This window comes from Sphaeramia orbicularis, chromosome 17 (genome assembly GCF_902148855.1).
Source record: "Sphaeramia orbicularis chromosome 17, fSphaOr1.1, whole genome shotgun sequence".
NCBI lineage: Eukaryota > Metazoa > Chordata > Actinopteri > Kurtiformes > Apogonidae > Sphaeramia > Sphaeramia orbicularis.
Genome location: NC_043973.1, coordinates 31,663,355 through 31,678,799, shown reverse-complemented (window position 1 = coordinate 31,678,799; position 15,445 = coordinate 31,663,355). Strand labels below are relative to the sequence as shown.

The window sequence follows — 15,445 nt, the reverse complement described above, 5'->3', positions numbered from 1 at the left end:
GAGCTTGAACTGCAGCATCACTTAATAAACCATCTGATTTATGCCACCTGTGGTACAGGAAGAAAACACATCGAAATAGGAATAGCATTTCCCAATGGAGGGTTTGTTTTATTAGTGTATGATATGGTTTACATTTCATCTGAGAAATTAATGGCATGACAAACCACAACCTCTGCCTCACAATAACAGTTGATGCAACAAAAATCCTAAAAGTACAAGGTTTCGTTTGTGTTTAGGAGTAGAGATAATGGTACTTGAAGAGGATGTTGTTTTGCAAAGACAAGTCATTTTAAGTATGTGTCCACATGCCGAACTTTTTACAAATATTTCTACTAAATGTGTAAATGTGTGTCTGTCTGTACAGCTTGGTTAAATCACAACATCTGTTACCATGAAAAAAAGATTTACAACCATGTTTTTTCTGTTCGCCCCCTTTAAAAAGGTCTATAAAGATATGTCTGTGTAGGTTTGGGCAAGTGCTTACAGTGCAGCGGAGGTGTGTATGTGTGTGTGGTCACAAAATGTGGAACTCAGATGTTGATGAATTCCGGACACAAAGTCACGACTGTCTCACATCAAAGGGCGTAAATTCCCATTGGACATAGATTCAGTACAGAAGAATCTCAGAGCAGAGGGTTATCTTTCAATTTACAGGAAATCAAGATGGAGCTGGAGAGGAATCAGAAAGAACATGGTTTAACTGCATCCGTATGAGAGATGTAAACTTATACCTCCTATGATTAGACGAGCATTTAGTTTTTCTTTTTTTTGGCTGAATATTATTCACTCTTAAATCCCTGACTGACTGCATTTCTGATGTTAAGCTGTGGTTAGGAGAAAAATTCCTCCATTTAAATGAGGACAACATTGATTATATTTTATTTGGTGATGCTGCACTTTCTTTGGTCCTTTATCTTCAAAACTCAAGTCAGCTGTAGAAAACCTTGGGGTTGTCATAGACCAGGGGTGTCAAACTCATTTTAGTTCAAGGGACACATTCAGCCTAATATGATATAAAGTGGGCCGGACCAGTAAAATAATATAAATAATAGGATAAGAACTTTTGAGTGTAAAAAGTAAATTCTGTAATGAAAATGTTTACATCCACGAATTGTACTTGAACATACCATGAACAAATATGAACAAGCTGAAAATTCTTTAGTAAAATAAGTACAATGTTAACGATATTACGCTTTAGTTTGTCATTTATACATGCGAATCACAACTTAGAGATCACAGTGGATCAACAAATACACAAAACATTAAATAAAAGGCAGAATATTTTTAAAATTCCACATACTTCTCTTCAGACATTTATGATATTCATATTTTTTGTAAAAGGCTAGTCTGTAAATGTAAACATTTTTGTGTAATTTAACTTTTTTTACACTAAAAATAAGAGACAAATTCAGTTTTCATTATTTATAGGTTATTATGATAGCATTTTAGTGGTCTGATCCACTTTAGATTGAAATGACCTAAAATGATTTTAACATCCTTGATTATTCATTTCTTCAGTGTAATTTCTGCGTTTTACAAATTCATCCCAGGGGCCGGATTGAACCCTTTGGTGGGCCAGATTTGGCCCCCGGGCCGCATGTTTGACACCTGTGTCATAGACAGTAGTTTTAAATTTGACAAACAGATTGACAGTGTGCTCAGAGCTAGTTTTTATCAGCTGCATATCTTAAAGTATGTTTCAATTTACTTCAAACTTGCCACATATATAGAGGCAATTGTTATGCTGACATCATCACACGCATACACATGATGACATCAGCTGGATCGATGCCAAAGTAAGCTACTATACATGCACGGGGCGGCGTTTTTTGCTCCTGGTTTTGTCTGTTTTTAAGTTTTTACTGAAGGGGGTAATACATTTTGTCCACACTACCACCTGCTATGAACCAGAAGAAAGAACAGGAAGTCCACTCTGACCTTCTGCAGAAATGTGACAATAGAAACTTAATGAAAGGCGACCCAGACAGTATTTAAGTATTGTCAGCTTCCTGATAAAACCTGCTAAGTGACATTTTTGGTTGGAAATAAAAACCTGCTATCTCCCGTATTATAGCTTCAAATTTCAGTCTCCTGTGAAAGTTGTTGACATTCCATCATAAGTACCAACATTAAAGGAACAGATATTTTTTGTTATATTTCAGTTTCCTGTTATATAAAGTTTTTTGTTTCTCCTGTAAAATTTGCCAAAAGTCACATAGCAGGTTTTATCAGGAAGCTGACGGTATGTTTCCTTTACTTCCTGTTACTGGTTTGGTGTCATATTGAGAATGTGTTTGTCTCTTGTGATGCACTGTGGGAGTTAAATGACATCTCTATCCCTTCTTCCTCTACACGTGTTTTATTCCTCCTCCTCTTCTCCCCGAACTTCTTGGCCACTTTCATCATGTGCTGCCTGAAGGAGCTGCCCACAAAGGCGTAGAGGATCGGGTTAATGCAGCAGTGAGTTAGGGCCAAGCTTTCCGTCACCTGAGCGGCCTGGTCTAGGACTTTACTGGTCCCACAGTGGGTCACTAAGGCGTACACTGAGTCCATCACCCTGTAGACTTTTAATGCGTTATAGGGCAGCTGAGTGACCACAAATACCCCGACTACTATTAGGAGGACACGAACAGCTTTCCATCTTTTGCATCTGCTCTCAATGGGGAGGTCTTTGAGTGCAAGGCCCACTCTCCAGTAACAGACCACCATGATCAGGAGTGGGATCAGGAATCCCAACAGCACTTCGGCCATCTCCAAAGTGGCCTTACCAGCTCGAGCCATTGACGAAGGGTAAAAGGCCAGACACACACTCCTATTAGACCCCCAAGTCACTTTGGAGAACAATAAATCAGGCAGACCCAGGAGGAAAGCGACCCCCCAGACTACCACACACACTTTCCAGCAGTGCCTCCTGGTGAAGACCCTCTGCAGACGTCCTCCTCCGTCTCTACTTTGTGCTCTGGCCAGCGCCAAGTACCGGTCTAGGCTGATGCAGGCCAGCAGCAGCATACAGCAGGTGAAGTTGACGGTGTAGCACGTCGACACCACCTTGCACATGACCCCTCCCAGTTCCCAGCCCCTGGCGGAGTCAACGGCCCAGAAAGGAAGCGTGAAGAGTAGAAGCAGGTCAGCCACGGCCAGGTGGGTCAGGAAAACATCTGCCATGGTCTTGAGGCGTTTGTGATAGGTGTACACGGCCACCACTAAGGCGTTCCCAGCCAGTCCCACTACCAGACATAAGGTGTACACGACGGGCAGGAAGACGGCAGCAAATGAACGGATGTCTGCCTTCTCACACAGGGCAGGGTAGTCGTCATAGCTGAAGTTGAATGTATGGTTTTCATGGTAGTAATAGTGGTCTTCCTCCATTCTGATCAGATAAACCTGCTGTGAGGGAGATAATTTGGTATTAGTTCTCTGTTGATTTAAAACAGGAGTTTCAAACTCATTTTAGTTCAGGGGTCACATACAGCCTAATATGATCTAAAGTGGGCCGGACCAGTAAAATAATATAAATAATAGGAGAAGAACTGATAAAAAATAATGTCAACTCCAAAGTTTTCTCTATGATTTTGAGTGAAAAAAGTAAAATTCCATGATAAAAATATTTACACCTACAAACCGTACTTGAACATAACATGAACAAAAATGAACAACCTGAAAATTCTTCAGAAAAAAAGTGCAATGTTTACAATATTACACCTAAGTTGATCATTTATACATGTGCATCACAACTTAAAGATTTAGTAACAGGCAGAATATTGCATAAAATTCCACATACGTCTCTTAAGACATTTCAGATTGTTCATATTTGTTCAGGTTATTCATATTTTTTGTAAAAGGATAGTTTCTAAATGGAACTTTTTTCTAATTTTACTTTTTTTATACAAAAAACAAAGAGGAAAATTGGCAGTTTTCATTATTTATAGATTATTATGAAAATATTTTACTAGTCTGATCCATTTTAGATTGAATTGACCTAAAATGATTTTAACACACTTGATTATTAATATCTTCAGTGTAATTTTTGCATTTCACAAATTTATCCTAGGGACCAGATTGGACCCTTTGGTGGGCCGGTTTTAGCCCCCGGGCCGCATGTTTGACACCTGTGGCCTAAGGTGATCTCAACTGGGACAGACTAGTAAAATAAATAAGAATTTAAAAAAATAGAATAATAACCAATAAATTATGTCAACTCCAAACGTTTCTCCATGTTTTAGGTTGAAAGAGGTAAAATTACATGATGAAAATGTTTGCATCTTTAAAACATCCTCTAAAAATTGTGAATAACAGAAACAACCTGAAAGAAAAATAAGTGCAATTTAACAATATTCTGCCTCAGTTTATTATTTACACATGTACGTTACAACTTACAGATCACAGTGGATCTACAAATACACAAAACATTTCATAATTTAAAAAAAAATGTGAGTAACAAGATCAAAATTAAGAGGAAAAAAAAAACAAATATAAACAAAATTTTAAAAAAAGAGAACAAAATTTGTACAAAAATCTGATAAACATGAACAAAATGAACAGAAATAAACCAGAAAAATAACAATCAAATGAAGCAAAAACAAAACAAAACATGCACAAAAATGAATGAAAACTTGAGAAATATTAACACATTTTCACAACTTCTTCCCAGGGGTCAGATTGAACCCTTTGGTGTGCTGCTTTTGGCCCATGGGTCATATGTCTGACACCTCTGATTTCAAACATTCACAGTCCTGCTTGTGCAACTCCATTCACATACTGGTGAAATCTTGAATCAAAAAGAAGCATAAATCTGAGATCACCGGTCACTATATCAACTATATCTAAATAAAAGTCATAATGATTTAGTGCAATAATACACAGAACAGCTGTATTATAACTGAATCTGGCACAAAAACAAACACAAAAATCCTTTAGCAAATCAAAACCTGTACAAAGAAGAAATTTTCAGTCTGCAAATACTTAACGTCTCACCCTGCTGCCTGGAAGTAAATACGGTTGTGATTATCGTGTCGTGATAACATCAGTGTCAACATCTGGTCATCATGTCCTGACCTCAACTGTTCCCCATCTTGTGCTGTCACTAGGATAAATGCTTTTTGCTCAGTGCAGTGTGATAAGCACAGTGGAAGGAGGACGAATCTGTCATTTCATAATCATCACATTCCCACAGATATCTCCCTGTTCATATTTCCTTGTGTTTCCTAAAGATAAAAGAGTTTTGCAATCACAATTTGTCTACATGTCAGTCATTTTTTAAGTGAAATAAAAATCTCTCTCAAGAAATGCTGCTAACTATTAAAAACACTTATAGATGCGGCAGTTATATACACATCCTGGCCCAAAAAGTCCCCACCTGGAATTAACTAAGTAAATAGGTAAGAGTCTTCTATCAGAATTTACCTTATTCTTAATATATTTATTTAATTTGTATGATTAACCTAAAGACCCAAACAACCTCCAACGATCAAAAGCATCTACTGATCTAAACTGTTTAATATCTTCTGACCCACAAAACTTACCAGTACGTGTAAATAATTAAGGTAAAATACAGTTTGTCATCTTTTCATGGTCATCAGATATGATCCATTTGGACGTTCAGAGGCTCCGTAGTGAACATGGAAACACCGTCATCTTCTACAGCATTGATTCACCAGTAAAACCCATGGAGTTGGATCAATGACAGTGGATGGAGACACTTGGTTTCATGTTTAAGTATTGATATGTTTGCTAAAAAAAGTCACTTTTTCTTCAGTTTTCTCTATTTGTGATATAATAACCCTCAACTTTGATCTGAGCTTCTGTCAACATCTACATCACAGGTGTCAAACATGCGGCCCGGGGGCTAAATCCGGCCCACCAAAGGGTTCAATCCGGCCCCTGAGATTAATTTGTGAAAAGCAAAAATGACACTGAAGATATTAACAATCATTTTTGGTCAATTCAATCTAAAGTGGATCAGACCAGGAAAATACTATCAGAATAACCTAATAAATAATGAAAACTGTACATTTTTCTCATTGTTTTAGTATAAAAAATAGTAAAATTGCACAAAAATGTTGACATTTAGACTAGCCTTTTATAAAAAAAAAAAAAAAAAAAAAAAAAAGTGAATAACCTGAAATCTTCTTAAGAGAAGTATGTGAAATTTTAATAATATCCTACCAGTTATTTGATGTTTTGTGTATTTGTAGATCCACAGTGGTCTCTAAGTTGTGAATCACATGTATAAATGATAAATTAAGGTGTAATATTGTTAACATTGCACTTATTTTACTAAAGATTCTGTTGGGTTTCTGTAAATTGACTTAGAGTCTGGTTTTGACCAACTCTATATATAAAATGTCAAGAGATAACTTTTTTGTGATCTGGCGCTATATAAATAAAATTTGATTGATTGAGTGATTTAATTGGTTTTCCCCTGTAAGTCGCTTTGGAAAAAAGCGTCTGCCAAATGCGTAAACATAAACATAAAGAATTTTCAGGTTGTTCATATTTGTTCATGTTATGCCATGTCATGTCAATTCATAGATGTAACCATTTTCATTACGGAATTTTACTTTTTTCACTCAAAAGTAATATCCTACTATTTATATTATTTTCCTGGTCCGGCCCACTTTATATCATATTAGGCTGGATGTGGCCCCTGAACTAAAATGAGTTTGACACCCCTGATCTACATGGTCAGTAAATGAAATATAGGAAAATACCTGATTTTCACTGGAAAAATGCAAAATACAGAGAATAATATAACAATAAATGATGATAAATCACTTCAGAAAGGATAAAGAGAAAAATTCATTTGATAACTGACACAAAAGTAGCACTGGGTTTTTATGGGTTGATGTTTCAATGTATGTTTCAACTGCAACATCTTCTTGAACCCTAAACTGATGCAGTGAGTAGCTTCTCATTTGTAAAACAACCATGTCAGAAAACATATCCTGTGGTCGTGGAAAAGTAATGGTAAATGGACTGCACTTATGTAGCGCTTTTTCCACACCTTCATGGTGCCCAAAGCCTCACATTCAGCCATACACTAATGTGCAGATGGGTGGATGCAAGGCGCTGCCAGGCCCTACTGGGAGCAATTTAGGGTTCAGCCCAAGAGCAGTCAGAGCCAGGATTTGAACCGCCGACACTTCGGTCACGCTACCAACTGAGCCACAGCCAAACAGATGTTATTCTGTTTCAGAAGGGTCTGGATCAAGGAAAAAAACAACTCAGGAAAAGCTAAAACTAAAATCAGGCTGGAAAATGTCCATCACATATTGAAAATAAAAAGCATACAGTAAAATATCATATTCAAAAAGGAACAAGAAAAGCAGTCGGAGAGCGCAGACCTCCGCCAAGACAGATCTGCCCCCCCCCCCCCCGATCACCACCAAAATTTCATCATTTCCTCCTTGTGCCAGTATCAACATTTCCTGAAAATTTCATCCGTAACTTTTTGAGTTATCTTGCTAACAAAGAAGCAAACAAACACACAAAGCAAAGTAATCACAATACCTGCTGACAGAGGTGAAAATATGTGATGATTATAGTCAAAGATCATTAAAACAAAATCGTGCCATAAAAAATGAACAGTACAACTCATGGGTGTTTAATAGAGATAGTAAAAGCATTTCTGCACTCACAGTGTGATGTGAAACTGAAGTGCTAGTTAACTTCTAGAAAACCACTCATCAGTGACACTAATTAGAAGATAGGCTGTGATTTAAAAGGGACTGGACTGTGTTTCAATGGACAAAGGTCATGTGGTCTGATGAGTCCAGACTGATCCTGTTCCAGTATGACTAGTGCATCAGTGTGAGCAGAGAGGTGGATGAAGTGGTTACCCATCATGTCTAGTGCCTGTGGGGGCAGTGTTATGATCCAGGGTTGGTTCACTGGGTCAGGTCCAGGTCCATAAAACCAGTTCAGCTGAATCTGAATATACTGCATGACCACGTCTGAACATTAATGGACTTTTTATTAGTGATGACCAAGGTTATAAGAGTTTTGGATTTTTCATTATAATTTAGTTTTATTTAGTTTTGACTTTTTTTCCCTCTAATTCAGTTCGTTTTAATTCATTTTTAGAGCAGGTTTGCTAGTTTTTATTAGTTTTTGTTATTTTCTAAATGCTTAGTTTTAGTTTAGTTTTAGTTTTTTCATATCTTTTATCTTCTTCGCCATCATATTTAAATAAATCCCAGACAGGACTCTGCTGCTTTCTCCCAACTTTAGTCTGCATGTTTCCAGGTAGAGTGGGAATGAGAAGATGACTGGAAACCACAAGTGAACACAAGTGTGGTGCCAGCAGCTAAAATTGTTTGAGGGTAATAAATTGATTTCATATCAATCCGACATTGACAAAGACGAAAACGAGGGGAATTTTATCCATAATTTTTATGTTTTAGTTTTTTAATCACACAATACAGTTTCAGTTAGTTATTGTTTTTTTCTTTTAATTATAGTTTTTATTTATTTCAATTAACAAAAATGTTTTTTACAATTCTAGTTTTTGTCATTTCGTTAGTTTTCGTTAATGATAATAACCTTGGTGATGACACAGATAGTTTCCAAGATGACAACACCAGTATTCACCAGGATCAAACTGGGACAGAGTGGTTCAGGAGCATTAAACATCATTTACACACATGGATTTGTCACCACAGAGGATGGGATGGAGTGGACTTTATGCAGTGGTCCGAGTCTCCATCATTAATGCAAGATCTTCGCAAAAAAAATGTGTAAATGTGATGAATTTACACAAATGTATTGAAATAACACCACGGCAAAAGCATAATTAAAGCTAAAGAACATCCAATGAAATACTAATAATATGAGTGTGGCACTTTTTGGTCAGGTTGGGTTCATGTGTCATCATTATATCCTCTGTTCTGCCGGTACCTCCTCCCCTTTAAACTACCACAGTCCAAATGGTGTCATCTCTGCTCATATTTCCTCTTCCACCTTCACCCATAAAGCCCCAGTGCTACTTTTGTGGCAGTTCCCAAATGAATGTGTCTCTAGTCCTACCTTTCATAACTGATTTATCAGCGATTTTTTAAAATAATATTATCCTCTGTATTTTGCATTTTTTTGGTGTAAATCATTTATTTTCCTGTATTTAATTCACAAATCATGTAGATCACAAGTGTCAAACATGCGGCCCGGGGGCCAAATCTGGCCCGCCAAAGGTTCCATTCCGGCCCTGCAGGATCAAAGTGCCAAAATGAACCTGAACAGTCCAGGTTGTCCAAATCCTTTTGGTTCAGGTTCCACATACAGACCAATGTGATCTACAGTCAAAATAACAACACAATAACCCTTAAATAATGACAACTACAAATTTTCTTTGTGAAAAATTATGTGGAAAAAATTGAAGTGAAAAAAATAACATTACACTGTGAAAATATTTACATTTACAAAACTATTCTTTCACAATAAAATGCAAATAAATACATAAATAAAAACAAAGATGAACAACCCAAAATGTGCAATTTGAACAATATTCTGCCTCTTACTAAGTGTTTATGTAACACTGTGTGTAATGTACATGTATAAATAATAAGTCGAGGCAGAATATTGTTAAAATTTTGGAGTTTGGAACTAAAATTTGAGCAATTTCTACAATATTACATGTCTTATTATTGTAGAAATTGTTCACATTTTAGTTCCAAACTCCAAAATTTTAACAATATTCTGCCTGTTACCAAATGTTTATGGAACACTGTGTGTAATGTACATGTATAAATAATAAGTCAAGGCATAATATTGTTAAAATTGCACAAATTTTTCAAATGAAATTTCTGTTTTTTCAGATTATTCACATCTTTTTTGTAAAATGTAAATATTTTCATAATTTAATTGAGTTTTTTTGTTTTGTTTTGTTTTGTTTTTGTACTAAAACGAAAAGAAAAACTTGGATTTGTCATTATTTATAGGTTATTAAGTCATTATTTTACTGGTCTGGCCCGCTTGAGATCAAATCGGGCTAAATATGGAACTGAACCAAAATGAGTTTGACAGCCCTGATATAGATGTTCATGAAAACTCAGAGTTAATTCAAAGTTAATTATATCAAACAGAGACAAATGAAGAAAAAGTTACTTTTTCAGCAAAGATATTGCTAACTGAATGTAAAAACAAGTGTTTTCATCCACTGTCACTGATCCACATTCACTTATTGACAAAAAAAAAAAAAACTTAAAAAAAAAAACACATTTTACTCAATGTGGCCACTGCTTTGCAGAAAAATCTGGCAGTGCATAAAAGTGCATCACCCTGAACTGTGAAATCAAAGCGTCACAGTGTCAGCAATAAAATGCAAATTGATGCATTTCTTTTTACTTACGTTCTCATGCCCTTCAGTGTTTTAAAACAGTGTTTTAAATGATTCTTACATAAATTCCTGCACAAATTAAATCAAATCACAGCCTGTCAGAGAGGACTTCCAGATGTAAACCCAATGTTAAGGCACTACCAGTACTTTGAAGAGGTTTTCTTTGGATTCCAGTAAAAAGCCACAATTCTTCAGTAGTTTTACAACAAAGTTAACCCATGAACACCCAGTGCTACTTTTGTGGCGGTTCCCAAATACAGTTTTCTCTCAATTTAACCTTCCTTAAATGATTTATCACCATTTATTGCAATATTACCCTTTGTTTTTGCTATTTTTACAGCGAAAATACTCTGAAGATACTTTCCTATATTTAATTCACTGATGATGTAGACATTCATAAAAGCTCAAATTAAAGATGAGGGTTATTATAGAAACAGAGAAAACTGACTTTTTTTGTAGCAAACATATCAATACTTGAACATAAACCCAGTGTCTCCATCCACTGTCATTGATCCAACTCCATGGGTCATATCTGATGACCATGAAAAGATGACAAACTGTATATTACCTGAATTATTTACACGTATTGATAAGTTTTGTGGGTCAGAAGATATTAAACATTTTAGATCAGTAGATGCTTGTGGTCACCAGTGGCTGTTTGGGTCTTTATGGGTTAAATCATGACTTTGCCCTTAGAAAATTGTGAAAAATGTCTAAATCTTATTGTCATTATACATTATTCCTCCAGAGACTTTTATTACTCAACAGAACTTCAAACATGCAACTTGCTTAATTCTTGTAATATATTAATTATGAAAGTCAATCATATGTGGCAAATAGTTTTATGTTTTTGAATCATATTTTGTCTTCAATTCATGTAGACAGAAAACAATTATTGGAAAAAAAAAATCAAGATTTAATTTAATGACTTTAATTTAATTTAATGACTTAAAATTCTCCACCTTCTACTAAAACAGTCTTTATTCTGGCCTAATGTGTCTGTGGTGAGCGTTCTGAATGTATGATTTATTTTAAATATTCATAAAATAAGAAAAATTTCAAAATGTGCTGATAGAATAGACCTTGTCCTTTCCACAGACATCTGAGCATGCTCAGTTCACATGGGGGGGCACAGCAGTGAGTGAGACAGTCTTAGTAGGTTTGGGCACAGTTTTCCTTGTTGTTTTTTGTTTTTACTGTTGTTTACAGAGTTGCTGTGATTTCATTTATGTTTTTTACTGTGTTTTTACAGAGTTTTGACCGTGCAACTGCTTTTTGGAATTCAACCATGTGATGAAAAGCAGCTGGACTGATTTAGAAAAAAACAAAACAAAAACAAAACAAAAACTTCTTGGCCAAAACTCAAATACTTGTCATTGTTCAGTGTGTTCCAGTTCACAGTTCATGTTCAACATCCTAAATCTCTTACTGATGTTCATTCTGAGTGCCTTATTTAGTACAAATCTTTAAAACTTAAATTCCTCTTTTTGTCTTTTTCTGTTTTTCCACCCTATTTTGACCCTATAACACACAGTAAAACAAAACCACTGAAGAAAAGGAACACAAACACATACTCACAGCAGCTTTTATGACACTGAAACAGATGCAAATTCACAGTGGAATGTTTACCTGGAATAATGTCTCTGGAAAAATCCACAGTGATAAAGCTGAAAACTGTTGCAGGAGAGCGTCACTGAATATGATATGATTTTTTTACTGAGTGTTTTTGTTCGTCATAAATTTGACATTTATTGTACAGATTTTTTTCATGTTTTTAATCTATTCTTGTGTTTTGTTCTTTTATTTAGGTTTTATTCTTCTGTATTTTTATCTATCTATTTTATTTTATTATATCTATTTTTTTTTTTTTTAATTTTTACAGTTGTTCTATGTCTTTTAATCTATTCTTGTTTTTTACTCTGTTATTTTGCTTTTTATTTATTTTTCTGTTCAGTACTTTAATCCACTGTGCTTTACAAATAAAGTTGGATTGAATTAAAAAAAAACAATGTGCTTGAAATTTTTTTTTATGAATCTATTTTTCATGTAGTTGCAGAAGAGTCTACTAAACTGGACACCATGCGTTAAATTTTTGAAGCAAAGAAACATGTATTTACTAATATGCAGTGTGAGAACTATGAAATAAAAACATTTTTAATGCTGCTAATCTGATGTTTTGTCACATTTTAACATACTCTAATACAAGTCATTACTCACTTCATGGCCATAATATGAAAAACAAACCTTTTTGGTGTTAATTACAGTCTAATAAAAATAATAAGCAATTACTTTACGCTCAAACACGTTCCTGCAGATCAATTTTATCAAGAATAGCAAAGTTACAGTAATGGTATCAATGTCAGTGTATGGGATGATGTATGAGCGCCCACTATGTGGGCTGATATGGAACTAAAACAACAAAATCCATGAATATACAAGAGAGCAGCTGTAGAATAACTGTCCACTGTGCATGAAAGGGTTAAACTACCAGTGGTACATAAAGTACACCATGAGCTCAACCTTAAACATGTACAGAAATTAAGTACAACACACACATTAATTTAACAGTGAAATGAATCCTAACCCCCAAATAGAAGAATAACCACTCACTGGATGCCTTTTACTGCATTTACTTTTATACTTCGCAACATTTTGCCGATAATTCACACTTTTGCTGAGGCAAAGTGAAGTTTTTTTGCATGTATTGGAGTATTTTCTGTGTATAATTAGTATTTTCACATAACCACTTCATGTACAAAATGCAAATATTCTTGAAACTATAATATTTGCAATAATTTCTCTAAAGTAGTTGCTCCAGAATACAAAATCAACATTGCTACATAGATTGTTTGATTAATGAATATTTTTTCTACATAATCAGGTAATTGGTATTACCATTTATGTGTAACACCCACTACAGTTACATTTTAGATTTTTTTTTGTACATAAATTGTACGTTTTATGAATTGAGGCTTTTGGACACTATGCTAAAATATAAAATTATCATTAAAGTTGTGTTTAAGTTGCTTTACTGTAGCTTAAACTACCAACGGTACATAAAGTATACCATGAGCTCAACCTTAAACATGTACAGAAATTAAGTACAACACACACATTAATACAACAGTGAAATGAATCCAAATCCCCAAATAGAAGAATAACCACTCACTGGATGCATTTTACTGCGTTTACTTTTATACTTCACTACATTTTGCCGATAATTCACACTTTTACTGAAGCAAAGTGAAGTTTTTTTGCATGTATTGGAGTATTTTCAGTGTATAATTAGTATTTTTACATAACCACTTCATGTACAAAATGCAAATATTCTTGAAACTATAATATTTGCAATGATTTCTCTAAAGTAATTGCTCCAGAATACAAAATCAACATTGCTACATAGATTGTTTGATTAATGAATATTTTTTCTACATAATCAGGTAATTGGTATTACCATTTATGTGTAACACCCACTACAGTTACATTTTAGATTTTTTTTGTACATAAATCGTATGTTTTATGAATTGAGGTTTTTGGACACTATGCTAAAATATAAAATTATCATTAAAGTTGTGTTTAAGTTGCTTTACTGTAGCTTAAACTACCAGTGGTACATAAAGTATACCATGAGCTCAACCTTAAACATGTACAGAAATTAAACACAACACACACATTAATACAACAGTGAAATGAATCCAAAACCCCAAATAGATGAGTAACCACTCACTGGATGCAATTTATTACATTTATTTTTTATAATTCACTACATTTTACTGATATTTCACACTTTTACTGAAGCAAAGTGGAGGTTTCTGTTGCTTGTTTTGGAGTATTTTCAGTGTATAATAAGTATTTTTACATAACCACTTCATGTACAAAATGCAAATATTCTTGAAACTATAATACTTGCAATAATTACTCTACAAAATCAACATTACTACATAGATTGTTTGATTAATGAATATTTTTTCTACATAATCAGGTAACTGGTATTACCATTTATGTGTAATACCCACTACAGTTACATTTTAGATTTTTTTGTACATAAATCGTATGTTTTATGGATTGAGGCTTTTGGACTCAATGATACAGTTATCATTAAAGTTGTGTTTAAGTTGTTCCAACGTCTCTCCTAATATATGTATCTCACTCCAAATAATCCAGTTGGACACATGTGTTTGGGAGTAAGAATCCTTTGGTTCTGTAATAATTCATGCATGAAAGAGTTAAGTAAAGCCTGGTTCTTCGACAGTCACAGGACTTGACTCAGCTTTAAAATACAGACAAGACAGGAACTAGTCTTACCGTCAGCCAGTGTCCAGAGAGCAGGAAATCAGAGCAGAGTGAAATCCAGCTGAAACTGAAGCACCACACAAAACAGAGTAAGAGAGGAAAGGATGAGTCACAGAGAGAGAGAGAGAGAGAGAGAGAGAGAGAGAGAGAGAGAGAGCGCAATGAGTGGGGAAAAGCCCCTTTACAACAGCAGATGATTGGATTTAACCCTTTCATGCATAGTGGTCACTTCAGTGGGCAGTTCTTCTCCAGCTGTTCTCTTGTATATTCATGGGTTTTGTTGTTTTAGTTCCATATCAGCCAACACTGTGGACACTTATGCACCATCCCATACACTGACATTCTACCATTACTGTAACTGTGCTGTTCTTGATAAACCTGATCTGCACTAACATATTTGAGTGTAAATCAGTTGTTATTTGTTAGACAAGAAGGTTTTTTTTTGTGCACATTATGTCGATGAAGTGAGGAATTACCAGCATTAGAATATGTTAAAATGTGAGAAGACATCAGATTTTTTTGTATTTTGAATTTCCCCTTGGGGATTAATAAAGTAAATCTATCTATCTATCTATCTATCTATCTATCTATCTATCTATCTATCTATCTATCTATCTATCTATCTATCTATCTATCTATCTATCTATCTATCTATCTATCTATCTATCTATCTATCTATCTATCTATCTATCTATCTATCTATCTATCTATCTATCTATCTATCTATCTATCTATCTATCGATTAGCAGCATTAAACATGTTTTTATTTCATTGTTTTCATATCCCTCTCTGATATTGGGTTTTAAACACGTTTCTTTACTT

The 15,445-nt window shown here is 34.7% G+C and overlaps 1 protein-coding gene across 3 annotated transcripts; it reads right to left on the bottom strand.

Moving 5' to 3' along the window:
- Positions 1 to 1,500: 1,500 nt before the first annotated feature.
- ackr4a (atypical chemokine receptor 4a) lies at positions 1,501 to 14,693 on the bottom strand. Of its 3 annotated transcripts, XM_030159554.1 has the most exons (3): positions 14,636 to 14,693; positions 2,247 to 3,387; positions 1,501 to 1,999 (listed from the first exon to the last, which is right to left on the bottom strand). In XM_030159554.1, exon 2 carries the CDS (start codon positions 3,367 to 3,369, stop codon positions 2,278 to 2,280), a length of 1,092 nt encoding a protein of 363 aa, XP_030015414.1. In that variant the 5' UTR covers positions 3,370 to 3,387; positions 14,636 to 14,693; the 3' UTR covers positions 1,501 to 1,999; positions 2,247 to 2,277. The 3 variants fall into 3 exon arrangements, with proteins under 3 accessions (XP_030015414.1, XP_030015413.1, XP_030015415.1); XM_030159553.1 differs by lacking the exon at positions 1,501 to 1,999 and having other exon boundaries at positions 2,115 to 3,387; XM_030159555.1 differs by lacking the exon at positions 1,501 to 1,999 and having other exon boundaries at positions 2,115 to 3,384; positions 14,636 to 14,667.
- Positions 14,694 to 15,445: the final 752 nt, after the last annotated feature.